The sequence below is a fragment of the Physella acuta genome, unplaced genomic scaffold (assembly GCF_028476545.2).
Source record: "Physella acuta isolate Inbredline_101_S28 unplaced genomic scaffold, ASM2847654v3 ptg000866l, whole genome shotgun sequence".
In the NCBI taxonomy this organism is placed as follows: Eukaryota; Metazoa; Mollusca; class Gastropoda; family Physidae; genus Physella; species Physella acuta.
In genome coordinates, this window is record NW_026732383.1 from 79,438 (window position 1) to 106,387 (window position 26,950).

Sequence of the window (26,950 nt, forward strand, 5' to 3'; positions counted from 1 at the left end):
ATTTAAACTTTGAGCTGTCGTGTTTATTCTAAACGATCGACGCGCGTCAACAGTTATGATTTTATTTTATGATGGTTATTGTATTGTTATAACCCAATTTTTTTTTACTTTTCCAGGTTTATAAACTATGCGTGTCAAGACTAAAACGGCAACCCACAACACATAACAGGAGTATTACAAGCAACAATAACATCAGTCGTAGCAATCGTCGTTTGAAATACACTAAGAGTATTACACGCAACATCGAAAGTAACACTCGCAGTTTGCAATACTAAACCTTGGATTACATCGTGCAAAAGTTGCTTTAAAACAAAAATGTTGACCGCTATGACGTCACGTGAGATTGTCCTCCTGGCATTGGTGTTCGTCGCTTGGACGATGACGTCATTCATATGCCACGAGAGCGGGAAGACTTTCCTGGCACTGTCCGGTACGTTCCTGGCAGATGTCAATGTGCTAGGGGGTGCCGCGTCCAACATTGTGTTAGCAGTTGTCCTGACCGCCTCACAGGTAGGTTCATGGCGTGCTGCGTACAGTTTGTTGAATGAAGGAGTGAAAGCAGTGTTTCTTCCAGACTTTTTTCTCCGGGGGGGGGGGGGCACTTGAAATTTTCGGGGGGGGGGGGGGGGCGGACACTGTTAAAAGTATATATTTTCTATATAAATTATATAAATTTAATTTCGTTCGGGGGGGGGGGGGCGGTAAAAAAATTTCGGGGGGGGGGGGGGGGGGGGGGCAAAACCCCCCTCCCGAAGAGATGCCTAGAAGAAACTGAGTGAAAGTGTGAGAGAATGAAGGAATGGGATGAATAAATGAAAGAAATATTGAATGAATGAAAGAATTATACAATTAACGAATGAATTAGCGAATAAAAGAATAAACGAATGAAACCACGAACGAATAAACGAATTAACGAATGAAAGAATGAACGGAAGAATGAACGAATGAACGATTACATGAATGAACGATTGAACGAATAAATAAATGAATGAATTATTGATCTAAATTATGAACGAATGAATTAGTGAAAGAATGAATTAATAGAAGTATGAATTAATGAACGAAAAAATGATTGAGCGAACGAATGAACAAATGAACGATTGAACGAACGAACAAACGAACGAATGAACAAATGAACGAATGAACGAATGAACGAACGATCAAAGGAACGAATGAAAAAGAATGAATGAATGAACGAATGAACAAAGAAACGAAACAAAGAAACAAATATACAAATTATGAATATACGTATTTATAAATAAATCAAACCCCATCCACGGAAACAGTGTAATCGTAATGTATTGCTTACACCGAAAGGTCTGTAATTGGAGCTCCCCCCCCCCCCCCCCCCCCCCCCCCCCAGAAAGCTGAATAGGTCACTGTCACCGGGTCAGGTCATTAATAGCCCCGGGGCAAATGTCGAGTCAGTGCATGACTCAAGGGTGACTCCAGCTGTCGCTGTACAACCCCGCGTCACTGACCAACTAACCGTCTGCTGCACCACTCGCTGACCTCGACGTTTTGTCGTCTGCTAGATTTGGCGCTTTGATTTTTCTCACGCCTTTTATTTAACTTTTAAAAAAAAATCAAATAGAATTCAAGCTTGTTTACTTAAGAAAAACATTTTATGTTTAATAAAGAAACCAAGCTTGATTCCGTTGAAATAACGTTATATGGTAGGACGTATTTAAAAGTAGGAAATTTATATTTTTAAAAAACCCATTAATTTTAATCTGCTTGATTACATCAGTGGGTATTATTTAGGACACGCCAAGCTTTTATTTTTAAACTCGGTCCATTAGCTGGGTAAAAACCTTAAAAGCCCAAAGCCAAATTTTTGGTGTAGAGATCTTAGATTTTATTTTAAAGAAACAATCTTCGGGTGGGTGGTTAAGAGACATAGATGTTTTACTGTAAGTTGTACAAAGGGGGGGGGGGAGATGGGGGGGGGGAGTGCAGTACGGAAGGGAAGTCGTTTTTGTTCACTTTCTTTCTGATCCCTTCACAATGTGAAGGTCGTTTCGACCTAAGGTCTTCGTCTGAATCCGGGTCAAGTGAACAGGTTAAACTAAAATAAACAAAAAATGTTGAATGGCCGAATGAATGATTGAATGATGAGTGAATGAATTTAGATTTGTAAAAGGTTGGTGATTGGGTAAGGGACAGAGGCGTAGCGATGGGGGGGGGGGCAGGGGGGACATATGTCCCCGGGCGCCGACCTTAGGGGGCGCCAAAATGGGTTGTAAAATCAAAATTAAATGTCAATTTAGCTGCATTTTTGCAGTTTGAGGGGGGGGGGTGCACATCGAAAAGTTGAGGGGGGTGCAAATCGAAAATTTGCTCCCGAGGGGGGCGCAAAATTGAAAGTTTGTCCCCGGGCGCCGGGAAGGGTCGCTACGCCTCTGGTAAGGGATGTGGAAATAATAGGTCCCTGAATGATGGGTGTTAGGGTGGAAGGTGTGCGAAATAATGGGTGTGTGAAGGGTAAACGTGTGAACAGAGGCGTAGCGAGGGTGGGTAGGGGGTGGGGGCGGGCCGCACCTGGTGACATTATTTATGGAGGGGGGGGGGTGACCACAAAAAAACAAAATATTGCAAAATTTACAGAAGAAAATGTCTTGTTTTCCAGTTCAGTTAATAATTAATTAAAGTTAAATAGTCTTTTAAGTACAAATCAACAATTATAAACATCGTCACTATTACGTCTTCAGTGATTAAAGCTTATAAACATACTTGTAAGCGTATGTGGCATATACATACACACACCCACACGCACATATATATATATATATATATATATATATATATATATATATATATATATATATATATATACTCAGTTTGTTGGGGGCGGGGGTGACACCACGGATTGCCGCACTGGGTGACACCCGACCTAGCGACGCCACTGCGTGTGAATGATGAGTGTAGGGATGTTGAGCGTGTGAGTGATGGGTGTTTGAATGATGAATTGGAATGATGGCTGGGTGGAATTATGATTGTGAATTAGTCTGTGAATGATTGGTTAAGTAAAAGTGGATGATGGTTGCGTGCATTATGGTTGTATTAAATTATGGGTGTATGAGAGAGATGGATTTAACCCTTAGGCCTACTCGTTGACGTCTTAACGTATTGTGAACCGTTAGTCTTTGATAACCTTAATTCTAAGCCATTGATAACATTAATTCTTGATAACCTTAAATCTAAGCCATTGATAACACTAACCCTTAGCCATTGATAACCTTAATTCTAAAGTTATTGATAACCTCAACCCTAATCCTTCCAGAACCTTTACAGCCTCTAACAGATTGAACCCTCCTTCCTCTCTTTCAGTGTTTGGTTTGTTACGGCACCGTCAACCTGAAGTCACTGACCAGCTCGCCTCTCAGGCTAGTGCTAGTGACGTCACACGTGCTGGCCACTCTGGCCACTAACTACAGCATGACCTACATAGAGGTAAGTAGGGCATGACCTACATATAAGTAGGACCTTAAGTAGAGCATGACCAACAGAGGTAAGACCTTAAGTAGAGCATGGCCTATATAGAGTAAGACCTTAAATATAGCATAACCTACATAGATGTAAGACTTAAAGTAAAACATGACCTACAGCACGGTCAATTTTAAGTAGGGCATTGCCTAAGTTTTAAAGTAGATCATCACCTGCATAGAGTTATGACTTTTAGTAGAGCATGACCTACAAAAAGTAAGACTAAAAAATACGACATACCTAGAGGTTAGACTTAAAAAAAAACAAGTGGAGCATGACCTACATGGGGGCACGGCTTGCACACTTATTACAGAATGACCTACATAGACGAAAGAATCGGACTTTAATTAGAGCACGACCTACATGTGGGGAAAGACGAATTACAGAATAACCTACATAGACGAACGAGTCGGACTTTAATTACAGCACGACCTACATGGGAGGAAAGACACAATTACAGAATGACCTACATAGGCGTAAGATTTAGACACTAAATAGGGTATGACCTACATCGTGGTAACACACAGTAAAACAATTAACAGAAAAAAATCAATGCAACAAAAATGCGTGCTAAAACACAGTTTCACATTTTGTGAAAAATTCGATCACTGCATGTGCTGTCTTCACAAGGTAAAACTTCAATTATAAAACGGATAAGGCTAGGGCTAATGTACTCCCAACACTAGGATCAATTAATGATTAAGACTAAACACAATGAATGACTAGGATTAAACACAATGAATGACTAGAATTAAACACAATGAATGACTAGGATTAAACACAATGAATGACTAGGATTAAACACAATGAATGACTTGGATTAAACATAATGAATGACTAGGACTAAACATAATGAATAACTAGGACTAAACATAATGAATAACTAAGACAAAACACAATGAATGGATATTAAACAAAATGAGCGACTCTAAACATATATGAACACCTACTAAACATGTTTGACAATAGATTATACCTAAATTAAACTCTACATCTCACATCTTTTACATTTTATCTATATCATTATCATCCCCACTAACCAATGCACCATCAACGTTTCCCATCATAAACTTCTGACATTAAAACCGCTTTGATGTTAGGTAACACATTCTGTAACACATCGCACGAGAATCCACGAGACATCCCATCAATCAAAATGGGCCCGCGTTATGCGGCAGGTTGCCTGATGGTTTGAGAACAAAAGAAAAAAAAACATACCCAAAGCTGATGTTTCAAAACCAACTAGATCTACCTGTTTTTCTGGTCCTTCACTAAAACAAACCGATTTGATATGCAATGAATACTAGATGGGTTACGTCCCTGCATTTAATTTGTCAACAATGTTGAACTTCTATGGGAACGTGATGAAGTATGATAAAAAGGGGGGGGGGGGGCATCTTTCCTTCATCGGGAACTTCCTCTCTCTATATATTTATATACATATATTTATATACATATATATATATATATATATATATATATATATATATATATATATATATATATATATATATATATATATATATGTGTATGTTTTGTTTGTGGATACCTTTTACGATTTCGAAAGTTGAAGTCATTCGAATGGATTTTCTGTCAGCTGAGAGAAATCAACAGAGCCTCAAAAGAAAGAAGAAAAAATGTTTTTGTTGCCAAAACCTTTTTTTTTTGTATTTTGGGTAATGAGCAATGACTGGTTGGGCAGCTTAGCGTTCGACTGCTAACCCCGAACGTCTCAAGTTCAGATCTCGATCTCAAGCCGTAGGACGTCCCTGAGTCCACCCAGCTCTGATGGGTACCTAACCTAAGTAAAGGCGGCTGGGCATAGTGCTGACTACACTATCCCTTCATATGCCGTGATCACAGAAACAGGTGAACTCTTCTTCACTTGCTCCATAGACCTTCAGGTTTGGAAGGAGAACTTTATTTTACCTACAGTTGTTGTACAAAGTATAACTAATTGCGCCCCCCCCCCCCATCCCACCCCCCCCCCCCCACACACACACCATCACTGTATTCTGTTTACAAGCTGACATTTTGCACACAACGAAAAAAAAACCCAGCTGTTTGCCTAGTTACTCTTGTATACACAATTCAACAAAAGCACTCGACCGCACAGCACATGTTGCATGTTTGTTTCAAGCACGTCAATTCAGACAAGTGCTATAGTATGTGCTACATCAAGCGCTAAGGTTACATATTGCTACCCAAGTGTTATGATCGTGAAATGGGAGTAAACGTAATCAATCTGTTCACTTCACATTAAAAAAAAAACTAAGCTCGAAATCCTATTTAATCTTAATCCCATTGTTTATGGTTCATTCGTTGCAAATGTTTATACAATACCTCGCCTGATTTATGTTCTACACTGGAAAGACTTGTATCCGTTTATTTGTTTGCTTGAACATGTAGCTCTTAAAAACAAGCGAGAGTATCGGGTAAAACTAGTTTATTAACAGAAATATCAGCTCATGTTTGCACGATATTAATCGATGTCTACTAAAGCCCAAACAAAGCGTTTCCGTGCGTTTGATACATTCTTAAAGTAAAGTTTTCTTTTCGAACTTGACGGTCCATGGGGAAAGTGAAGTAGAGTTCACCTGTTTCTGTGAAATCGGCATATGAAGGAAAAATATGTTCAGCACTATGTCCAGCCGCCTTTACTTTCCCTAACGTGAGTTAGGTATCTATTAGAGCTGAGCCGACGGAGGGACATTCTACGTACTTGAATCTGGATTCGAAATCGAGACTTTTGGCTTAACAGTCGTATGCTCTACCATTCGACTACCCCGTCACTCAATATTTAAATGACCTGTACAGAATCGTATGTCGATCTCCACCACATTTACTGGGAATAATGTGGGGAGAGGGTGTGGGGGGCGGGGGGGATATGGCTGATGCATGGGCAACATGTTGCTCTTCTCAGCTTACTATCCATGCCTTGTGTTCTGGTTTGCAAATCGCAATTGTTATCCTATCGTCCATCAGACTATAGGGGCCATTATGATAAACGTTAAACAATTAGCCATTATTGAACGGCTTCTGAGTCTTACAAAGCATGGCAACAATGATAACTTTCATGCAGTGCTGTATCAATCTTATTACAAAACGTCTTATGTTCTGTTAAAAGTGATACTTAAAGATTCCTCTTTAGACCCTCGAGCTATTGGGCGAATGAAGTAGAGTTCATATTTCATGACCTCGGCATATGAAGAGATAGTGTGGTCAGCACTATACCCAGCCGCCTTTATTTTCCTTAACGTAAGTCAGGTACCTATCAGAGATGGAGGGACATTTAAAACTCCGAATCGAGATTAGAACTCGAGACCTTCGGACTAACAGCCGAATGATAAGTAACAATTAAACGTTGAAAACATTCATATTTCGTTTATCTAACTGTATTTACAACGTGCATTTTGTGCAAACTAAGTTCATTGTAAATTAGTTGTTTTTTACACACTAAGCTAAGTGTAAATTCGTTTCTAAGGCTAAGCTGACAGTAAATTAGTTTGTTAGACTAAGCTCATTGTAAATTAGTTTGTAACACGAAGCGCATTGTAATTTGGTTTATTAGAGTAAGCTCAATGTAAACTTATTTTGTTTGTTTTTTATCTCTCTATCTCAGGCCGCCTCGACCCAAGCCATCAAATTAACGGAACCTGTTACCATGGCAATAGGCCAGCACCTGTACTTCAAAACACCTGCCACGGCCCACACCCTCGTCAGCATACCTGTGATCATATCAGGTGCACTATTGTTCTCAGGTAAGTCAGAACACCTCAAAACACCTCAAAACACCTCAAAACACCTCAAGACACCCACCCCACAACCGCATTAGCATACCTGTGATCATATCAGGTGCATGTCATTCTCAGGTAAGTCAGGACACCTCAAAACACCCACCCCACACCCTCATTAGCTTACCTGTGATTATATCAGGTGCATATCATTCTCAGGTAAGTCAGGACACCTCAAAACACCCACCCCACACCCTCATTAGCTTACCTGTGATTATATCAGGTGCATATCATTCTCAGGTAAGTCAGGAGACCTCAAAACACCCACCCCACACCCTCATTAGCTTGCCTGTGATTATATCAGGTGCATATCATTCTCAGGTAAGTCAGGACACCTCAAAACACCCACCCCACACCCTCATTAGCTTGCCTGTGATTATATCAGGTGCATATCATTCTCAGGTAAGTCAGGACACCTCAAAACACCCACCCCACACCCTCATTAGCTTGCCTGTGATTATATCAGATGCATCCCATTCTCAGGTCAGTCAGCACACCTGTATCACCATATGTACGTCACGCTGAATCTAAAGCCTCCTGCTGTTGCATAATTAATCTGTCTTCCGTATGCTAATTTTTTGTTCATGTAAAATTATGCAAATTCAAATGAAAAATGACCACGTTTGTTCTACAGATGTAAGGGGCGTGTCCCAATGTTGCATGTAAACTTATGTCTAAAGTGTCATCCAAATATGAGGGATTATTTTTGTCATACATCACCCCTACTCGATTGTTCTCTGAATTCAGTGCAAACAAGCCACCACCCCCACCCCTTCCCTTCTACCACACATACGTCAGTATAATATGACCTCAAAAGAATCTTTTCAACCCCCCCCCCCCACCGCAGCCCTCTAAAATTATTTCATCTTTTACTTTCTCATACGCAGAGTGTAGAGGGAGTTTTGTAATCGTGGTGATTAATTAACAGAGAAAGTTTTCTTATACGTCTTTGTACACGGTATCGTTGTTTCAACGTGTTATGTACCATGCGTCATAACAATGATGGGGTGTGGGTATTTTTTACTGCTGGGAACTGTGTCAGACTTGATTGTTTAATTTAATTAATTGAAGTAATCCATAAACAACTTTTCGTATAAAAAGTTTAAAATATCTGAAAATTATAAATAAAGAATGTGTATGTGGGCTTTGGGTATAATAAATAATTTACTTAAAGACAAAACTATACGTATAGGTGAAGTAGAGTATACCAATGTCCAAGAGGACGGAGATCAATGGTGTTTTAAAGTCTTGCACGAAATTCGTCTTTACATTCTTCTACACGTTTTCACTTTTTTCCGCATTTTTCCACATTTTTTCACATTTTTTTTCAGTTTTTTTCACATGTTTTTCACATTTTTGTCACACTTTTGGTCACGTTTCAATTACATTTTGTTTTCACATTTTTTTTTTCACATTTTTTTCACATTTTTAAAATTATTGTTTTTTCACTTTTTTTTCACATTTTTTTTTCACATTTTTTTCACACTTTTTTCCACATTTTGTTTTCACATTTTTTTCTCACCCCCAGGTAAGTCCCTGGCGGACGCGACAGAAATCTGCGGCATATTCCTCGCCTTCTCCTCCAACATCATCCTGACGGCGCGCAACATCGGCCTTAAGTCCGGCCAGACCGCAGCGGCCAAGTCCCAGCTCACGCTGAGGTCGGCCTGGTGCATCTCGCTGCTGTTGCTGTGTCTGAGCGCCGTGATGCTGGTGGTCATGGTGCTGGACGGGCAGCACAGTCTGCCCGCCCCGACCCTCAGGATTGTCGGCTGTCTGTTCGCGTCCAGCGTGTTTCATGTGGTGTACTCGTACATTTCTACCAACGTTGTTCTCAAGGTCGGTGCCCTTGGTATTTCTTTATGTGTGTGTGTGGGGGGGGGGGGGGTTATGTGGGGGATGGGGAGAAGGCAGCGGCATGCAAATGGTGCACTAAATTCAAGTTTGGGTTTTCTTGTTTTGTTGTTTGTTATTTTGTTTTTTATTTGGCTGGACAAGGTATGTTTGGTTTGGAATAGAGTTGAAAGGGTTGGTGTGTTCCATGAATAGGGCTTGTAAGTAGGTCACAACAACTTCTCGTTCTCGCACTTGCTAGCTAGTAGATTTCGACTTATAAGGCCTTTTCTGCTACAAAGCTGAATTTATGTATTGTTGATTTTTTCCTAAGGAAGGGACGGTAGTGTTCCATAAGTGTTGTACTAATTACGGCTTTTTTAAAAATAAATTAACCTATTAATTTATTCTATCGAATCATATTTTTCGGGTTCATTCTAGTGAGAATTTTTTTTCGACGAATATTATTCTTTGGTCTACTACTCTCTTGAGTGCTGGTCCAAATGTTAGTCTTACAGAATCTGTTAACTTACAACTTACATAGTTCTCTAATAGACTCAACTAGGCATCTATCTGCTGATCTTGTCTCGCTTTAAATATGTCGCCATATTCTATTGCCTCGTTTTGAAACCGTCTTCTATGCACTACCACTACCTTATACACACGCTGCGGTGAAAATAATTTTTTGAAAAAAAAAAGTATGTCCCAATTTAGAAAAGATCATTTTTTTTAAAGCTGAACGGACTAAGGCAAATTTTGAGTAAATGTGTTTTATGACCAGGTCTATAAAGGTTGGGGAAATTGTAACGACTTTTATGGTAATTTGTCAACGGCTGGGTGTGAGCTAAATATCGAACGGATGCAACTTGTGAGCTGTGAGCAGCGCTCAACACTGGCAAAATGATGCGAGTTAATAAACGTCAAATCGTCAAGTTTCTTGACACGTCAAGTTTCTTGACATTTCGAGCTGTCAAGTTTCTTCTCCACACGTCAATGAGTGCAACAAAGTGAAAGTCGTTCGAAGTTAAAACTTAGACGGATGCTAATGTATGTATGTATGGATGGATGTATATGTATGTGTGTATGTATGCAATATGTATGTTAGTGGGCAGACGGCAGACTAGTTTGTCTGTCATCGTTGTGTCCTTACAAATCATTTGGCTCTCTTTCTCTCACACACACAAACAGACACACAAACACTTATAAATATACACACGCACTTACAAACAAAACTCTCTCACACTCAATCACACACACTTACAATTACACTCACACATACACACACACAAATCACACTCACACACATATATATAGGCCACATATATATGCTTATGTAAGTATATACATACATATACATATATATATATATATATATATACATAATGGATAAAGATGGGGGGGGGGGGGCGTTGTAGGGGTGGGGTCAGAGGCGTAGCGAGGGGGGGCGGGGGTGCGGACCGCACCGGATGACACCATTTAGGGGAGTGACACCAAAGCAAAAAATAGCAAAATATATAGAGAAAAACTTGAGGGGGGGGGGGGGTGGAAATTGAAAGTTTGGGGGATGGGGTTCAAATCGAAAACTTGAGGGGGGGTGCAAATCGAAAGTTTGAGGGGGGGGGGGTACAAATCGAAAATTTGTCCCCGGGAAGGGTCCCTACGCCTCTGGGGGTGACACCATTAAGTGCCGCACCGGGTGACACCCGACCTCGCTACACCACTGGGTCGGGTGATGATGTGGTTAGTACGTGACTGGATATCAAAGTACAATAATCAATGTAGATAAATGTCACTTTTAATGTGTTGTCACATCAACGAGAAAACTTGCCTGAATGTCCGTTTTTTGTTGTGGCAAGCCTCGGCGTTGATAGGATTTCACTTCGGACAATGTTAGCACTAGACTCGGGGCGTCACTTGGGGGGTATCTCTCTTCGGCGGGATTAGCCATTAGCAATAGGATATTATTTTAGGATATAATGGGGAGTGTTACATCACACAAATGTTTTTTTATTTCGCTAAAAATTATTTTTTTTTTGCAAAAATAAAAAAAATATGTTATGTATAAGCTAGCTTATTCATGAAAAAACATGTATCTTAAAAATGTACTTTATAGATAATGTGTCATACGTATTCGATACAAATATATATGTAAAAATGTTCGATATGGATCATGTGCCATTTGTTAAGTCTGGTATGCCGAGGTGTTGACAGCCGTCAATATGCAGTCAATTTTATTTTCCCACACGGCAGATAATCAATAACTTTTTTACAACGTCTAACAGCTGCTGGAATTATTTAGTTTATTGTAAGGGAATTAGTGACGTCATTAAACCAGTCTCTGTGACCAGATGGGTCAACCATGCTTTAACAAAAGTTTTTTTTTTTTAATAAATCAGAACTTAAAATCTGAATAACATTTGAGCATATAGCTAACGCAAAGACGTGAACTAGCACATAGCTGACGTGAAGACCAATGTTTCTTCCAGGCTGCGCCCCACCTTCGAACCGAAGAAAGTCCACCGCACCCCCCCCCCCCCCCACAACAAACGAAATGGAATTTATATAGAAAACATACTTTTATCAGTGTCCCGCCCCACCCCCCCCCCCCCCGGAAAATGTTGACCGCCCCCTTGAACATATTGACCGCCACCCCCCACCCCCCCCCCCACCCCCGAAAATATGAAGTGCGCCCCCCCCCCCCCCCTTCCGGAGAAAAAAGTCTGGAAGAAACACTGGTAAAAACGTGAACTAGCATATAGCTAACGTGAAGACGTAATCTCAAGACGACCGAAGAAAGGCAAAACATGTAGTCAACACCCTTGAGTTTGTGTTCGTTTTTTGTTTTGAGGTTTTGCTGAGTTTTTATATAGTGAGATTTATCTTACAAAATGATGACCGAATTTTGAAAACCTGCACAACTCACTCATACATGTATATCAAACTTTGAAACCTTTACTTGTATAGCAAACCTGAAAACCTGCACAAATCCCACATACATTTAACTAACTTACAAACCTGTAAAAATCTCAGATAAAAATATAAATCAAACCTTAAAAGCTTTACAAATCCCACTCATAAATGTATATCAAATCTGAACAGATCTCTGACATATTTTCAAATCAAACCTAAGAAAAAAAAATTGTACAAATCTCAAACACATTAACGAGGGTGAGCTCTGGAAAAAAAACACTTTTTATTTAACGAGCCTTTTTTTTTATTATATCTGTGTCTATCTAAGTTAGGGTATGTAAGCAAAAATATTGCATGCATCAGATACTCTTTTGAAAATATAGTTACAATGGGAACGATGGCCATCTTGACTGCTTTTTATAGAGGTCTCAAGGTTTAAAAAAAACGAACATATATATTGATCGTATAATCATTGATCCTTCTTCTTTGATAGAGTCAGCTGGCTAGTTTTTGTAACAAGCGAGGGGTATCGGATAAAACTGGTTTATTAACAAAAGTATCAGCTCATGTTTGTACAATATTAATCGATGTCAACTAAAGCCTAAACAAAGCGTTCTTGTGCGTTTGATCAATTCTTAAAGTAAAGCAAAGTTGCCTTTCGAACTGGACGATCCATTAGGTGAAGTAGACTTCATCGGCTTTGTGACCTTGGCATTTGAAAGGATAGTGTAGTCAGCACTATTGCCTAATTGCCTTTTTTTGTACTTTTCCTTTTTTTTCTTCGTAGTTTAACCATATTTCCCTCCGATCTCTAATGAGCTTAACCATCCCATATTTCTCTCCCCTGATGAGCTTAACCAAATCCCATATTTCCCTCCCATCTCTAATGAGCTTAACCAAATCCCATAATTCCCACCCAATGAGCTTAACCAAATCCCATATATCCCTCCCATGTCTAATGAGCTTAACCAAATCACATAATTCCTACCTAATGAGCTTAACCAAATCCCATAATTCCCACCCAATGAGCTTAACCAAATCCCATATATCCCTCCCATGTCTAATGAGCTTAACCAAATCACATAATTCCTACCTAATGAGCTTAACCAAATCCCATATTTCCCACCTAATGAGCTTAACCAAATCCCATATTTCCCACCTAATGAGCTTAACCAAATCCCATAATCCCCACCTAATGAGCTTAACCAAATCCCATTTCTCCCACCTAATGAGCTTAACCAAATCCCATAATCCCCACCTAATGAGCTTAACCAAATCCCATTTCTCCCACCTAATGAGCTTAACCAAATCCCATAATCCCCACCTAATGAGCTTAACCAACCCCCACATTTCCCCCACCCCCAGGTGATGAACGTGGTGAGCCACTCTATTGCCAACATCTTCAAACGTCTGCTGGTCGTGCTGCTCCTGTACGCCGTGGGCAAGCGTCAGGCGTCAGGCTGGAACCTCCTGGGTCTGGCTGTGGCCACGGTGGGGCTGTACATCTACGTCAGGGGCAAACACACGGCAAGCAGCGACACGCAGTCACACGCGGACGTCAAGGGAGACGGGACTCAGTGTAGGTTCTACTTTATTTATAATACATATCGTTATTTGGATGGCATCACATTTAAATATAGGGCTGGTAAGTAGGTCACCAACCAGTTCTATGTCTCATGCAGGTTTTATTGAGCCGCAGAACTGGTTGGTGACCTACTTACCAGCCCTATATCGTTGTGTGGATGGCATCACATTTAAATATATCGTTGTGTGAAGGACACCGCAGTTAAATACATTGTATGTTTTCATAGGCGTAGCTGGGGGATGGCGGATGGCGCGGCCGCCCCGGGCGTCAACCCTGGTGGGGTGGGGAGAGAAATATGGCAGAAAAATAAAACAAAATCTTATTTGTGACATTTGAGATAAATATATCTTTGTGAGATGACACCAAAGTTAAATACATTATTTTGTGCGCGAAATTTTAGTTCAATATTTTATTTTGTCAATGAAATCCAAATGGAAATATTAAAATGTATTCATACATTTGGATTAAAGGGATAGCGTAGTCGTAAAGTAGAGCGTACAACTCCTAACCCGATTGTCTTGAGTTCGAATCCAAAAAAAAACTGTTATATAAGAATTCACGAGAAAGCTTAAGTGAACTCTCTTCCGCTTTATTGTCAACAAAAATCATTCACCGCTGTTTAATAAATTACTCCCCATATAATTGAAATGTTTTGTTTCGTTTCAGCGTGGTTCTCCTCAGCCAAATACCAGCGTAGTTTTGGACTTCTGCTCAGCTGTCTCGCCCTGTTGTCCTTCACCTCAGTCATCAACAGCACTAACAACATCCTCTTCCATCCCAACTCCTACCTCACCTCCAACTTCACCATTTATAATCGTGACCTCACGTTTTTGAAGCAGTTCATGAACAACCCGTCGTACACGCCGAAATCTGAAAACATGGAGTTTTTATCCTGGAGTCTAGTCGATCACCCTTTTGAAACAGATTTAAGAGCGAAAGAATTGACAACAAATCTAGAAATTGTCGCTGAAGCGCAGAGAATTCTATTTAATCTTCTCAGCGATTTGATTGGTCCGGCCAGGCACGTGATGCTGATGGAGATAGCGACGTACCAAAACAAGGGCGACCCGGCTATCACGGCAGGGGAAGTGATGCTGCTGAGGAAATTGAACAAGACGATCGTGTACTACTGCGAGACTTGGAAGTGCGATAAACCCCAGCATCTAGAGCAAGCGGTCAATATCGGTAACAATTACTCCGCGGATGACTTGGTGATATTAATGCAGGGCGGGGGTAACCTGGTGGGGTATGATTTTGTCGACCGCATCAGGAAAAATATAATGGACGCTTTTCCAAAACACCGGCAGATCCTTCTCTCGCAGAGTATTTGGCTGAACGGCAGAAACAACAAAAGTCTTGAATTATGTAAAGAAATTTACTCGAACCGTTCCAATCTTGTCATGTTCTTGCGCGACCGACAGTCTCTTGAAATCGCCCGGGCAAATTTTCACGGCGTCAAACATATCCTGGCACCGGACATGGCGTTCGGGATGGGGATGGTCCCGCGTCAGATGCCTCCGTTCTACGACGTCATCTGGCTCAAGCGAGGCGACGGCGAATCGTCTAAATATGAACTTCCGGAATTCCCCGCGGGGATTTCCGTTCACGTCTCTGACTGGATCAAGGAGTGGGTCTCAAACGTTGGGACCCGGGATATGGAGACCTCCTTGCTCATCGCGACCGCCGGGTTTCAGTTTCTGCAAAGGGGGCGTGTCGTCATCACGGACCGCCTCCACGGGCACATCCTGTCCACGATGATGAGTATCCCGCACGTGTTGATTGACAACCCGCCCTTCTTCAAGCTGTCGTCCTTCGACCGCTCCTGGACCCGGAGTTTAAGCAACGCTGTCAAGGTCAGCAATGGCACCCTGGCGCTAGAGGCGGCCATCGGCCTGTTGAGACAGTACAATGCCAGTCTGCCGCAGGTCGGACCCAGAGACATGAACAGGTTTCAGATGGTTAAAGTATAGGGTTCTAGGTTTGGGCGAGTTACTTCCTACAATAAGGCATTAAGCTTGAGGTAGAGGTCATAACGTTAGGTCTTGTAAGCATGGTGTATCGGCCCTTAATTGCAGGTCTTGTAGGCTTGGTATATCAGCCTTAAAGTTAGGTCTTGTCTTGTAAGCATAGTGTATCGTGCCAAAGTTAAGTCTTGTAAGCATGATGTATTGGCCTTAAAGTTACGTCTTGTAAGCAAGAAGTATCGGTCTTAAAGTTAGTCCTTGTGATCTTGGCGTATAAACCCTAAAGTCAGACTTCCATAACATAAGGCCCTGAATCTGAAGAACGTTCACAGGAAACAAATTATTACGTTTTTTATATAATTCACACTTACAGTAGAACACTATTAGTAGCAAAATATCGGTGCTTGCCATCTGATTTATTCACTTCACTTACTTCAGTCATTCCTCTGTGGCCCCTCAGGATCAAAGGGTTGCTACACCACTTTCTCCATTTTGAGCGGATCTCTTTATTTAAGCGGCTCTCTTTATTTAAGCGGCTCTCTTTATTTAAGCGGCTCTCTTTATTTAAGCGGCTCTCTTTATTGGCCTCCACCTAAGCCCGGCAGCCCTTGCCTCATCTTCTACTGTCCTCCTCCGGGATATTTAATCAATTGGTAAAAACTAGTTTTCACCCCGTCATCATCCACCCTAGGGGTCATCCATAAATGACGTCACGCTTTTTTGACGATTTTTACCCCCCCCCTCCTCCCCTCCGTCACACGTCGTCACAAAAAGCCAGACCCCCCGCCCCCTAAAATGACGTCACACCTCAACCTACAACCCCCTCAAAATTGCAGTTGAATTTTTTTTAAACATCGATATTTTTCCAAAATCTTGTCTAAGCTATTACAATTTATTAAAACAGTTATCTAATACGCGAAATAACGTCTAAAATTCGTTGTCTAACATTGCTTTTTTATAATGCAAAAATGTGAAGTCGCAACATCTCCCCCTCATCAAACATCGTCACAAAATTACGGACCCCCCCCCCCCTACGAGTATGACGTCATTTATGGATGACCCCCCCTATCCCTTCGTCATACAGAGTTACAAATCATTACAGTGCCCGCCCCTCCCCCACCCCAACTCAAGGAAGTTTTAAGCGCAATCCTGAAAGTTCAGCCCCCTCTCCCCTTGTAGACTACATGAGAGTTTTTAATAAATATTAGTCTCTGCATTTGGACCAAAGCTTATATTTGTTTTGAACACATGGAAACTAAAATGGGAGCGATTTTTTAAAAAAAGCTCAGTATATTATAATGGTGCACTCAAGATGTGAAGACGTTAAGGTGGGTTGTGAGTGCACAAAATAAGTGCGTAATATAAACTTATTTTTTGTAAGTGCGTGTGTGGCTAGAAAATGTGCGTGTGTGGCTAGAAAATGTGCGTGTGTGGCTAGAAAATGTGTGTGTGCGGACAGAAAATGTGTGTGGCGTGAGTTCATACAAAATGCGTGTGAATCACTACCTTTATCTCTCACATTGAGATCAGCTAACCGAATGGAAGTTTACACCTGGACATAACATTTCAACCTACTCGTTGATTGAATAGCATTCCAGTTTTAATTAAGTCCCAATCATTGTGAATGGATAATCTTATAATTATGTTCAAATTAGCGCTTTCAATAACTTGTTCAATTCATGCCTTATAATTCTAAAATGAACTTTGCTTTACCTATCTGATAATTTTATGTGATTATATGTGATATTTTGGTGTATATATATACATGTTAGTATAAAAAAGTATAAATATATATAGATAAATTACAATATAGATTTACACAAATATGTATTAATATACATAAAATGTTTATATATATATATATATATATATATATATATATATATATATATATATATATATATATACATATATATATGGGATGAGGTATCTGATGTTTGTATCAAACATTGCAGTGGTTATTTATTTGTTTCAATTATTGATTGTCTATTGATGATGTTGATGTATTGAGATACTTTCACCATTTCAAATGCCAGTAGAAACATAACGATGTTACTGCAGTTAATCTGTATTAGTGCAACTTTATTCTTGCCTTATATGACTGAGAATTTTTGTGTATACTTCTGATATATCAATTGAAACCCGTTCTTTGCTGTGTACGTGTATGGTGTGTACATGGACACTGCGTACCTGTATTTTGTATAGCTGTAATATGTACACTGTACCTATATACCTGTTATATATATATATATATATATATATATATATATATATATATATATATATATATATATATATATATATATATATATATATAGTTTGCCGAAAGCCCGACTATTTTAACATCACTTTGTCGAGGTTTATATACCATTATGCTCTCAGTATATCAGGACATCATGTTGTATACAATTGTGGCAATATGTCTTATCATTATTACACAGCAACCCCTTCTCTCTCAGTAGAGCCTTGTTGCGAATGCGTTTCAAAAATGAAGTTGGAAAAGGCTTATTCTGGAGAAGAGGGAGTGACCGGCCCTAGTAGAGGGAGTGACCGGCCCTGGTAGTGGGAGTGACCGGCCCTGATAGAGGGAGTGACCGGCCCTGGTAAAGAGAGTGACCGGCCCTGATAGAGGGAGTGACCGTGTGTATGTGTGTGTCTGTATCTGTGTATCTGTGCGTGTGTGTATGTGTGATCTGAACATTTCTTGCCGTATATAAACTTGGGGTTATCGTTTAATTTTTCTCTCCAACAAACAACAGCATTTTTTCCTGACATATTTGTATATGTGCAATTTCAAGTTCTATTTTTGCCTGATTTACAATGTTTGGGTCATTAAATCAATTTATATCGCTTATTGATTCTTTGTTGTGATTGTGATAGATTTGTTTTAAAAATAATGATGTCTTTCTTTATTTGTGAAAACATAGCTATTTGAATCATAATCTCTAATATTTTGTTATTTACGGAAAAGCTATGTAATAGCATTTTACGTGATGTTCAGCATTTGATGGAACACGATCACCCCCCCCCCCCTCAATACAACTAGTATAGTCAGTTCGATACATTTGGTTGTGTGAGGGGGGGGGGATAAGGAGAGGAACACAAATACCCCCTCTGTGGGTGTAATGGCAAAAGGAGTGGACTCATTAGCAACAGTTTAATTCAATTCTTCGACATAGCCAACTCTTGTTTTAATGCGCTACAAACTTTAACATGTTACTTTTTTCCCCCCGCGGACTTGCAGTTGTCCCCCTTTATATAGAGCCCACATCACAACATGAACAATAACCCTCAACTCAGTCGCTTCCCTTTTCTCAAATAGTTCACTCATTGCATCAAGAATACGTACACAGACGTCACATCATCTCACTATACAATTATTACAGTAAACTTCATAATATTTACATCATATTAAATACGTAGATTCAGATACACATAGTTCACACCACCACGCCTTCTTCTTCTTCTTTAAAAGTACATTGTTCTATGAGAAAAAAGTTTACAACAAGATGCAATGGGAAACATGCACGACAAGATGCAATGGGTAATATGAGTGATGTCATTACAAGGGTGTGACACAGCTTTCTGTTTGATAGCAGTCTTAATGCCGCCGCCGCCCCCCCCCCCCCGCCCCGTAGAGGGTGTGACCGGTCCTGGTAAAGAGAGTGACCGGCCCTGGTAAAGAGAGTGACCGGTCCTGGTAGAGGGAGTGACCGGCCCTGGTAAAGAGAGTGACCGGTCCTGGTAGAGGGAGTGACCGGCCCTGGTAAAGAGAGTGACCGGTCCTGGTAGAGGGAGTGACCGGCCCTGGTAAAGAGAGGTGATTTTTTAGCTAGATATTAACTGGTTAAATTATACCCAGGCGATATTGTTTTTTAGCTAGATATTAACTGGTTAAATTACAGAAAGGCAATACATTTTTTTAGCTAGATATTAACTGGTTAAATTATACCCATGCAATATTTTTCAGCTGGATAAGTTATAGCCGTGTGATAGTTTTCAGCTGGTCATATAATAGGAAGGTGATATTTCGCAGCCAGATATATGGTTAAACTATAGGGCTGGTAAGTAGGTCAATAAACAGTTATATGGCTCATGCAGGTTTTATTGAGCCGTACAACTTGTTGGTGACCTACTTACCAGCCCTATAGCCAGTCGATATTTTTAGCTAGATATTAGCTGGTTAAATTATAACACGGTGACATTTCTCAACCGTATATCAGCTGGTTAAATTATAACACGGTGACATTTCTCAACCGTATATCAGCTGGTTAAATTATAACACGGTGACATTTCTCAACCGTATATCAATCAGCTGGTTAAATTATAACACGGTGACATTTCTCAACCGTATATCAATCAGCTGGTTAAATTATAACACGGTGACATTTCTCAACCGTATATCAGCTGGTTAAATTATAACACAGTGACATTTCTCAACCGTATATAAGCTGGTTAAATTATAACACGGTGACATCTCTCAACCGTATATAAGCTGGTTAAATTATAACACGGTGACATCTCTCAACCGTATATCAGCTGGTTAAATTATAACACGGTGACATTTCTCAACCGTATATCAGCTGGTTAAATTATAACACGGTGACATTTCTCAACCGTATATCAGCTGGTTAAATTATAACACGGTGACATTTCTCAACCGTATATCAGCTGGTTAAATTATAACACGGTGACATTTCTCAACCGTATATCAGCTGGTTAAATTATAACACGGTGACATTTCTCAACCGTATATCAGCTGGTAAAATTATAACCATGCTATATTTGGCAGCTGGTTAAACTAAAAGATGGTGATATTTCTCAGTCAGATATCTTAAAATATATCCAGTCATATTTTTAGCCAGATATCTGGTCAAATTATATCCAGTCATATTTTAGCCAGATATCTGGTTAAATTATATCCAGTCATATTTTAGCCAGATTTCTGGTTAAATTATATCCAGTCATATTTTAGCCAGATACCTGGTTAAATTATATCCAGTCATATTTTAGCCAGACATCTGGTTAAGTTATAGCATGGCGATACTTTTAGCCACATATCTGGTTAAATTACGGCATGGCTATGTTTCTCACTCAGGTGTTGACGACGGAGCTAATTTTGTATCGAATAAACAAAACAGTATCGTGTTGTGTTAATTGTGTTTTTTCCTGTTAGTAATCGTACTTATGACGATACGATACCTCTAATGTTCACAGTCACGGAATCGAACACACGCCACACCATTAACTTACAGCAGGGGTCTCCAAACTACGGCCCGCGGGCCGGATGCGGCCCGCGATGTCCTCTCATCCGGCCCGCGATGTCCTCTCATCCGGCCCGCGTAGATCTTTTTGTCCAAGAAAATATCGTTTGTTGGTGATGGCTAAGGAACTTTGCCAAGAAAAATCAAAGACATGCCTGGAAGAAACTGGCCCCGACCTGAAATTTGATAGTTAATGCGGCCCTCGAACTGAAAAGTTTGGAGACCCCTGACTTACAGCAAAGAAAATACCTCGTCAATGTTTTTAGTATCATTTCCAATGTTATAATAAAATAAAGTTGTAAACGTTAATAGAATATTCTAAAAATAAATGAAGATATTTTTACGCACGAAAATGTTACCCATAAAAAAATGTACAACGTGTTTGTAACTGATGTAGAATTGATACGGCAGAATGGAAAACGATAAATAAGTAGGTAACATCAGCAATTTGTCTAAAAAGACTAATCTGAAAAAAAGCAACAATTAAGTAATTTTAGTTGTGAAGGATCAAGATCGTGAAATGCACAATGCATAGAACTTAAAAATATTATTGTTGCTTTAAAGACTACATTTTTAAAAATATTAATAGGAGGTATTACATTAGCATGACACATTTTGATTGGCTATATTTATAGTAGTAGGCATATATAGGAAAACCGAGATTTAAGTTATGTTGCAATACAAATTTTAATAAATTAGAAATGTAATTTTTGCACGAATTTTCTGGAATTTGCTATGATTTATGTTTCTGAATGTCATCATGACATAGATAAGCTATGTTTTTTCATAATATATCATCTGACTGCAAGAAAAAACTAAATTATGTTGTTGTTGTTTTTCGTTTGGTTTCCGAAAATATTTTTAATAACTAAAATAAAATTCTGATTTTAAAGTCTACACAGAACGTTTTAAAGTCACGTATGTTTTGATAACACTGCTCTAGGTATTTGCTTCCAACAATCACAAATACAAACATGGTTGACATAGCAATAGAAATAGTCTAAAAAGAAGAACAAAAATTTAAAAAGAAATTTAACAAAACAAAATAAAGGCAATACAAACTAATTTTAAATACCAACGAATACAAAATGCAAACATTTAGCTACTGATACTGTAGGCCTACTATGATTATTCAAAAAAATACTCTGTTTATAAAACCAGAATTAAAAAGACAAACTAATTAAAATTAAACTTGTGGCCTTGTCTTGTTGGTAGAGTACGTTACGCCATTTTATTCCACGTTGGCTGAGGCGTCAAATCGATGGAAACTTTAGATAGCACTAAGACTTGTTGCTGCTGTTATTATTATTATTATTGTCATTATTATTATTTATTATAGTATTTAGCGAGTGTCGTAATGGTTAGCGTCCTAATGTCTTCTGTCTCGAGCAGTGGCGTAGGCAGGGGTGGGATTGGGGGGGGGGGGGTCATAACCCCATAGACCCCTCGGTATATATATAAAGTATGAGGGGGGTGCAAATCGAAAGTTTGAGGGGGGGGGGGGTGCAAATCAAAAGTCTGAGGGGTGGGTGTGCAAATCGAAAGCTTGTCCCCGGGTAAAAATTGGACCCCCCCCTTGAGACGCCACTGGTCTCGAGTCAATTCTTGCCGCCAGAATAATGCTTGGTCTGATTAACTTAAAAGTCATAAAGTTCAGCTATGTAAGGGCTTTGTTGTTGCCTAAGGATAAGAATAACAGAAGATGTGTATGTCGTAAAAGCAATATCTCTGTTGATGTTAGTAAATACATGCATGTAAATATGTAACAATGTAGAAACTGTTGAACCAATATGATGCTAAATGTGGGCCAATATTGAACAAATAGGCAGCCAGTGTAAAAAGTGTATGTTGAATTTGCACCACTATATGGCTAAATGTGGGCCAATATTGAACAAATGGGCAGCCAGTGTAAAAACTGTATGTTGAATGTTGGACTAGTACATGTTCAAATTTGGGGCCAATATTGGACACATGGATAGCCAATGTAAAAATCTATCTATATATATAATTCTCTTCTGGGAGACGCTAGAAAACAAGCTGCAAGCGCCTCCTTACAGTCCCCTCTCTTTCTCTCTATCACTATCACTATCACTACCACCCCCACCCCACCCCCACATGGTCTGGTGAGTTGTGGTCACGCTAAATGTTTACAAATCGTAGAGCCGGGTTTAGTGACGGCTATTAGGGGCAGATAATTTAGTTTGAAACGATGTTAAACTAATTAAGAGGAGGCTGCTCTCACTGGGGGGGGGGGGGGGAGGGGTGAAGGGTCGGGGTTAGGGGAAAGGGGGGGGGGGGGTTAGTGTTTTAAAGCAAATATTTTCAGTGGCAGCATTGGTACTGTCGAATTCACAAATTATGAATTACTGAAAAGTAGAAAATAAAACAACTAAATAGCGGCGTATGATACGCCGCGGGTCGGCTCGTTGTTTAATATTTAAAGTTGGGACCAAAATATGGTCGATTTGGCCGACTCCAGTTACCAATATCTTATCGTGAGTCAGCATGACTTTTAAGAACTCGCAGATTATCTCCTCTTTTCAGATCTTAATCCAAAGCTTTAATCCTAGACCGTAGTTGTTTACGAAAATAATCTTAAGCAGCTCAAATTTAAAATATTCCCAAAATATTTCGGCTTAGTATACATAAACTATTGATCACATTTAAAAAACACTTCGATTTTTTTTTTTCGTTCGGATTAGTCAAAGTCTATAGGGTGGATTAAGAATGAGTGTGCCAGGGTTATATAACGGTTTATTTGACGTACGAAAACAACCTCTAGGGTTATGAAAGCTGATCGTATGGCAGTCATTGGAAGGCGATTAAAGGATTTATCAAATTATGCCCGTGTTAAGTAGATTACGTCTCGAGGGGGGCCGGGATGCCGAGGCATCGGCTGTAGGGGATTATCTGTGTGGGGAGCCCCACAGAAATTTTCCACAGACGATTTCACCTAACCCCCATATGGGGACTATTAAACGACGTGGACGTGGGGTAGAGCGCCCAACCCCCCCCCCCCCATATCTATGTGGGGAGCCCTGCAGAAATTTTCCACAGACGATTTCACCTTACCCCCATATGGGGACTATTAAACGACGTGGACGTGGGGTAGAGCGCCCAACCCCCCCCCCCCACACACACACACACATACACACCCCTAGGTGCTAGTTTGTAAAGTTAATTTAATTCTCAAATAGCCTATACATTCGGGACGACTTAATGGATCGAACTGCCTTAAACCCTTTTTTTTTTACTTTTTTGTAAACTGATTAATTATTTTAAAAAAAATAATTTTGTTTTTCAAAAGCGGGTTTGATTAAATTCTAAAACAGACACGCCATTTAAAGTGGCTTGGGTGAATACAAAATAAAAGCGCTTGTAGCATGCTTGACATAATAAACATGTTAAATATTTATTAAAAGAGTAAACAGCTTTAATTATCTAATTTGACTTCATAAAATCGTATATCAAATATGCATTAAAATTGTTTTTATTTGCATTAAAAAATGCTAATGAGTTGATTAATTAGCTTCATTAACATGATGTGGGTTGACTTTTAATTAAACGGGCTTGCGAAATAAAATAAACATATCTAAACAGAAAGCTAGTATACTAGTTTTATAGTTTTAAAAATACATGCGACTTAACTCAGTATAGTATCGCTGGTCAAGTTGTTAGGGCAGTAGCGTAGCGAGGGGGGGGGGGACATATGTCTCCGGGCGCCGACCTTAGGGGGCGCCAAAATGGGTTGGAAAAATAAATTGAAACATTGAGGGGGGTGCAAATCGAAAGTTTGAGAGGGGGGGGGGGGGGGGGTAAATCGAGTCTCGGGGGGGGGGGGGGGGGGGGGTGCAAATCGAAAGTTTGAGAGATGGGTGCAAATCGAAATCTCGAGGGGGGGGTGCAAATCGGGGAAGGGTCGCTACGCCTCTGTGTTAGGGGATGTAATTGTACCATCATTTTTTTATATTTAACTTGCTGACACGTCACTCGTTGCAGAGGCGTAGCGATCCTTCCCGGCGCCCAGGGACAAATTTCAATTTGGCGCGCCCTCCCCATATATTTTTGTATATTTATAATGCAGATTTGCAAATAAAATGACCTTTTAATTTTTTTTCAACCCATTTTGGCGCCCCTTATGATCGGCGCCCTGGGACATATGTACCAACCCGCCCTCCCCTCGCTACGCCTCTGACTTGTTGTTGTCTAAGATGAAAAGAATTTTATTGAATACGAGCCGACCCGCTGCGTATCATACGCCGCTATTAAGTTGTTTTATTTTCTACGTTTCGGTAATTTATAATTTGTGAATTCGACTGTACCAATGCTGCCACTGAAAATATTTCCTTATAAACACTTAACACCCCTTCCCCCCCCCCCCCCCACGTGAAAGCAGCCTCCTCTTAGTTACCTCCTCTAAGTTTAAAATCGTTTCTAACTAAATTATCTGCCCCTAATAGCCGTCACCAAACCCGTCTCTATGATTGTAAAATGTAAACAGCGTGAACCACAACTCACCAGACCGTGTGAGGGGGTGGGGGGTGGTAGCTTGCAGCTTGTTTTCTAAAGGCTCCCAGAAGAGAATTATATATATAGATGCGTGTACAACTACACAAAAAAATATGCACCAGCCAAACGTCAAAATATTTACTGTGGCTGGCGATACGGTCGTTCACAGTGGTCAGTCGCCACAGTGGTCGGTCGCCACAGTGGTCGGTCGCCACAGTGGTCGGTCGCCACAGTGGTCGGTCGCCACAGTGGTCGGTCGCCACAGTGGTCGGTCGCCACAGTGGTCGGTCGCCACAGTGGTCGGTCGCCACAGTGGTCGGTCGCCACAGTGGTCGGTCGCCACAGTGGTCGGTCGCCACAGTGGTCGGTCGCCACAGTGGTCGGTCGCCACAGTGGCCGGTCGCCACAGTGGCCGGTCGCCACAGTGGCCGGTCGCCACAGTGGCCGGTCGCCACAGTGGCCGGTCGCCACAGTGGCCGGTCGCCACAGTGGCCGGTCGCCACAGTGGCCGGTCGCCACAGTGGTCGGTCGCCACAGTGGTCGGTCGCCACGATGATCATTCGCCACATTGTTCAACTGTCACAAAAATCAGTTATGCCGTTGGTCAATCGCCATAATGGTTAGTCGCCATGATGATCAGTCGCCATAATGGTCAGTCGCCATAATGAACAGTCGCCATATAGTCACATTAATCAGTTGCCACTTTGGTCAGTCGCCATAATGGTCAGTCGCCATAATGGTTAGTCGCCATGATGATCAGTCGCCATAATGGTCAGTCGCCATAATGGTCAGTCGCCACAATGGTCAGTCGCCATAATGGTCAGACGTCACAATGGTTAGTCGCCATATTGGTCAGCCGCTAAAATCAATAAATCAATTGCTCACCTTTGTAAGTGATCAATTAGGACATGTTTTAATAACGTCATACCGGAGGATATTACTTGCCCATAAACAAAGATAGAGATATACACAGGTCGTGTCGTCAAATATCCCCCCCCCCGTCCTTTTCGCCGATCCACCCCCATTGTGGAGTATGATGTTATTACCGGACAACCATTAATAAAATATATGCTGCAAGGTTAATTAACCATTAAAATTAATGACCACTGAAGCCATCATTTTTCTCCATGCTATACAGCTTGCGTCACCAATACATCTTCAACAACATTAAAAACAAAAAGACGAAACATAAATTTAGCTGTTCATTAGCCATCTCTTTAAAAAAAAGGTTTGATATGTTTATTGTTTTCATCCACCCCGCACTCTAAATTAACAACAGCACAAAAATACATTTTATAAAATACATTTCGATCGGCTGGACAAAAAAAATGTTAAATTAAACTGGGTTTTTTTACGAATTAAAAAAAATTATTTTAAAGATAATAACGTTTTTGTGTTATTATTCAAGGGCAATTCTGCAGTTTATATAAGGGTCGGCCCCCTCCTCACTTAACACAATCGACCCAATTCCCCCCCCCCCCCCCCCCCCATCCCCACATCCTGTCGTAGCAGTAGTTTAGCACAGGGGTCTCCAAACTTTTCAGTCCGAGGGCCGCATTAACTTTTAAAATTTCAGCTCGGGGGCCAGTTTCTTCCAGGCATGTC

At 40.5% G+C, this 26,950-nt stretch overlaps 1 protein-coding gene across 1 annotated transcript; it reads left to right on the plus strand.

Annotated features, from left to right (window-relative positions):
- Nucleotides 1–122: 122 nt before the first annotated feature.
- On the plus strand, nt 123–15,927 carry LOC131952321 (uncharacterized). The gene is made up of 6 exons (XM_059314932.1): nt 123–510; nt 3,331–3,453; nt 7,109–7,247; nt 8,809–9,119; nt 13,389–13,602; nt 14,275–15,927. The coding sequence occupies exons 1-6, from the start codon at nt 316–318 to the stop codon at nt 15,576–15,578; spliced, it is 2,286 nt and encodes a 761-aa protein (XP_059170915.1). The 5' UTR covers nt 123–315; the 3' UTR covers nt 15,579–15,927.
- Nucleotides 15,928–26,950: the final 11,023 nt, after the last annotated feature.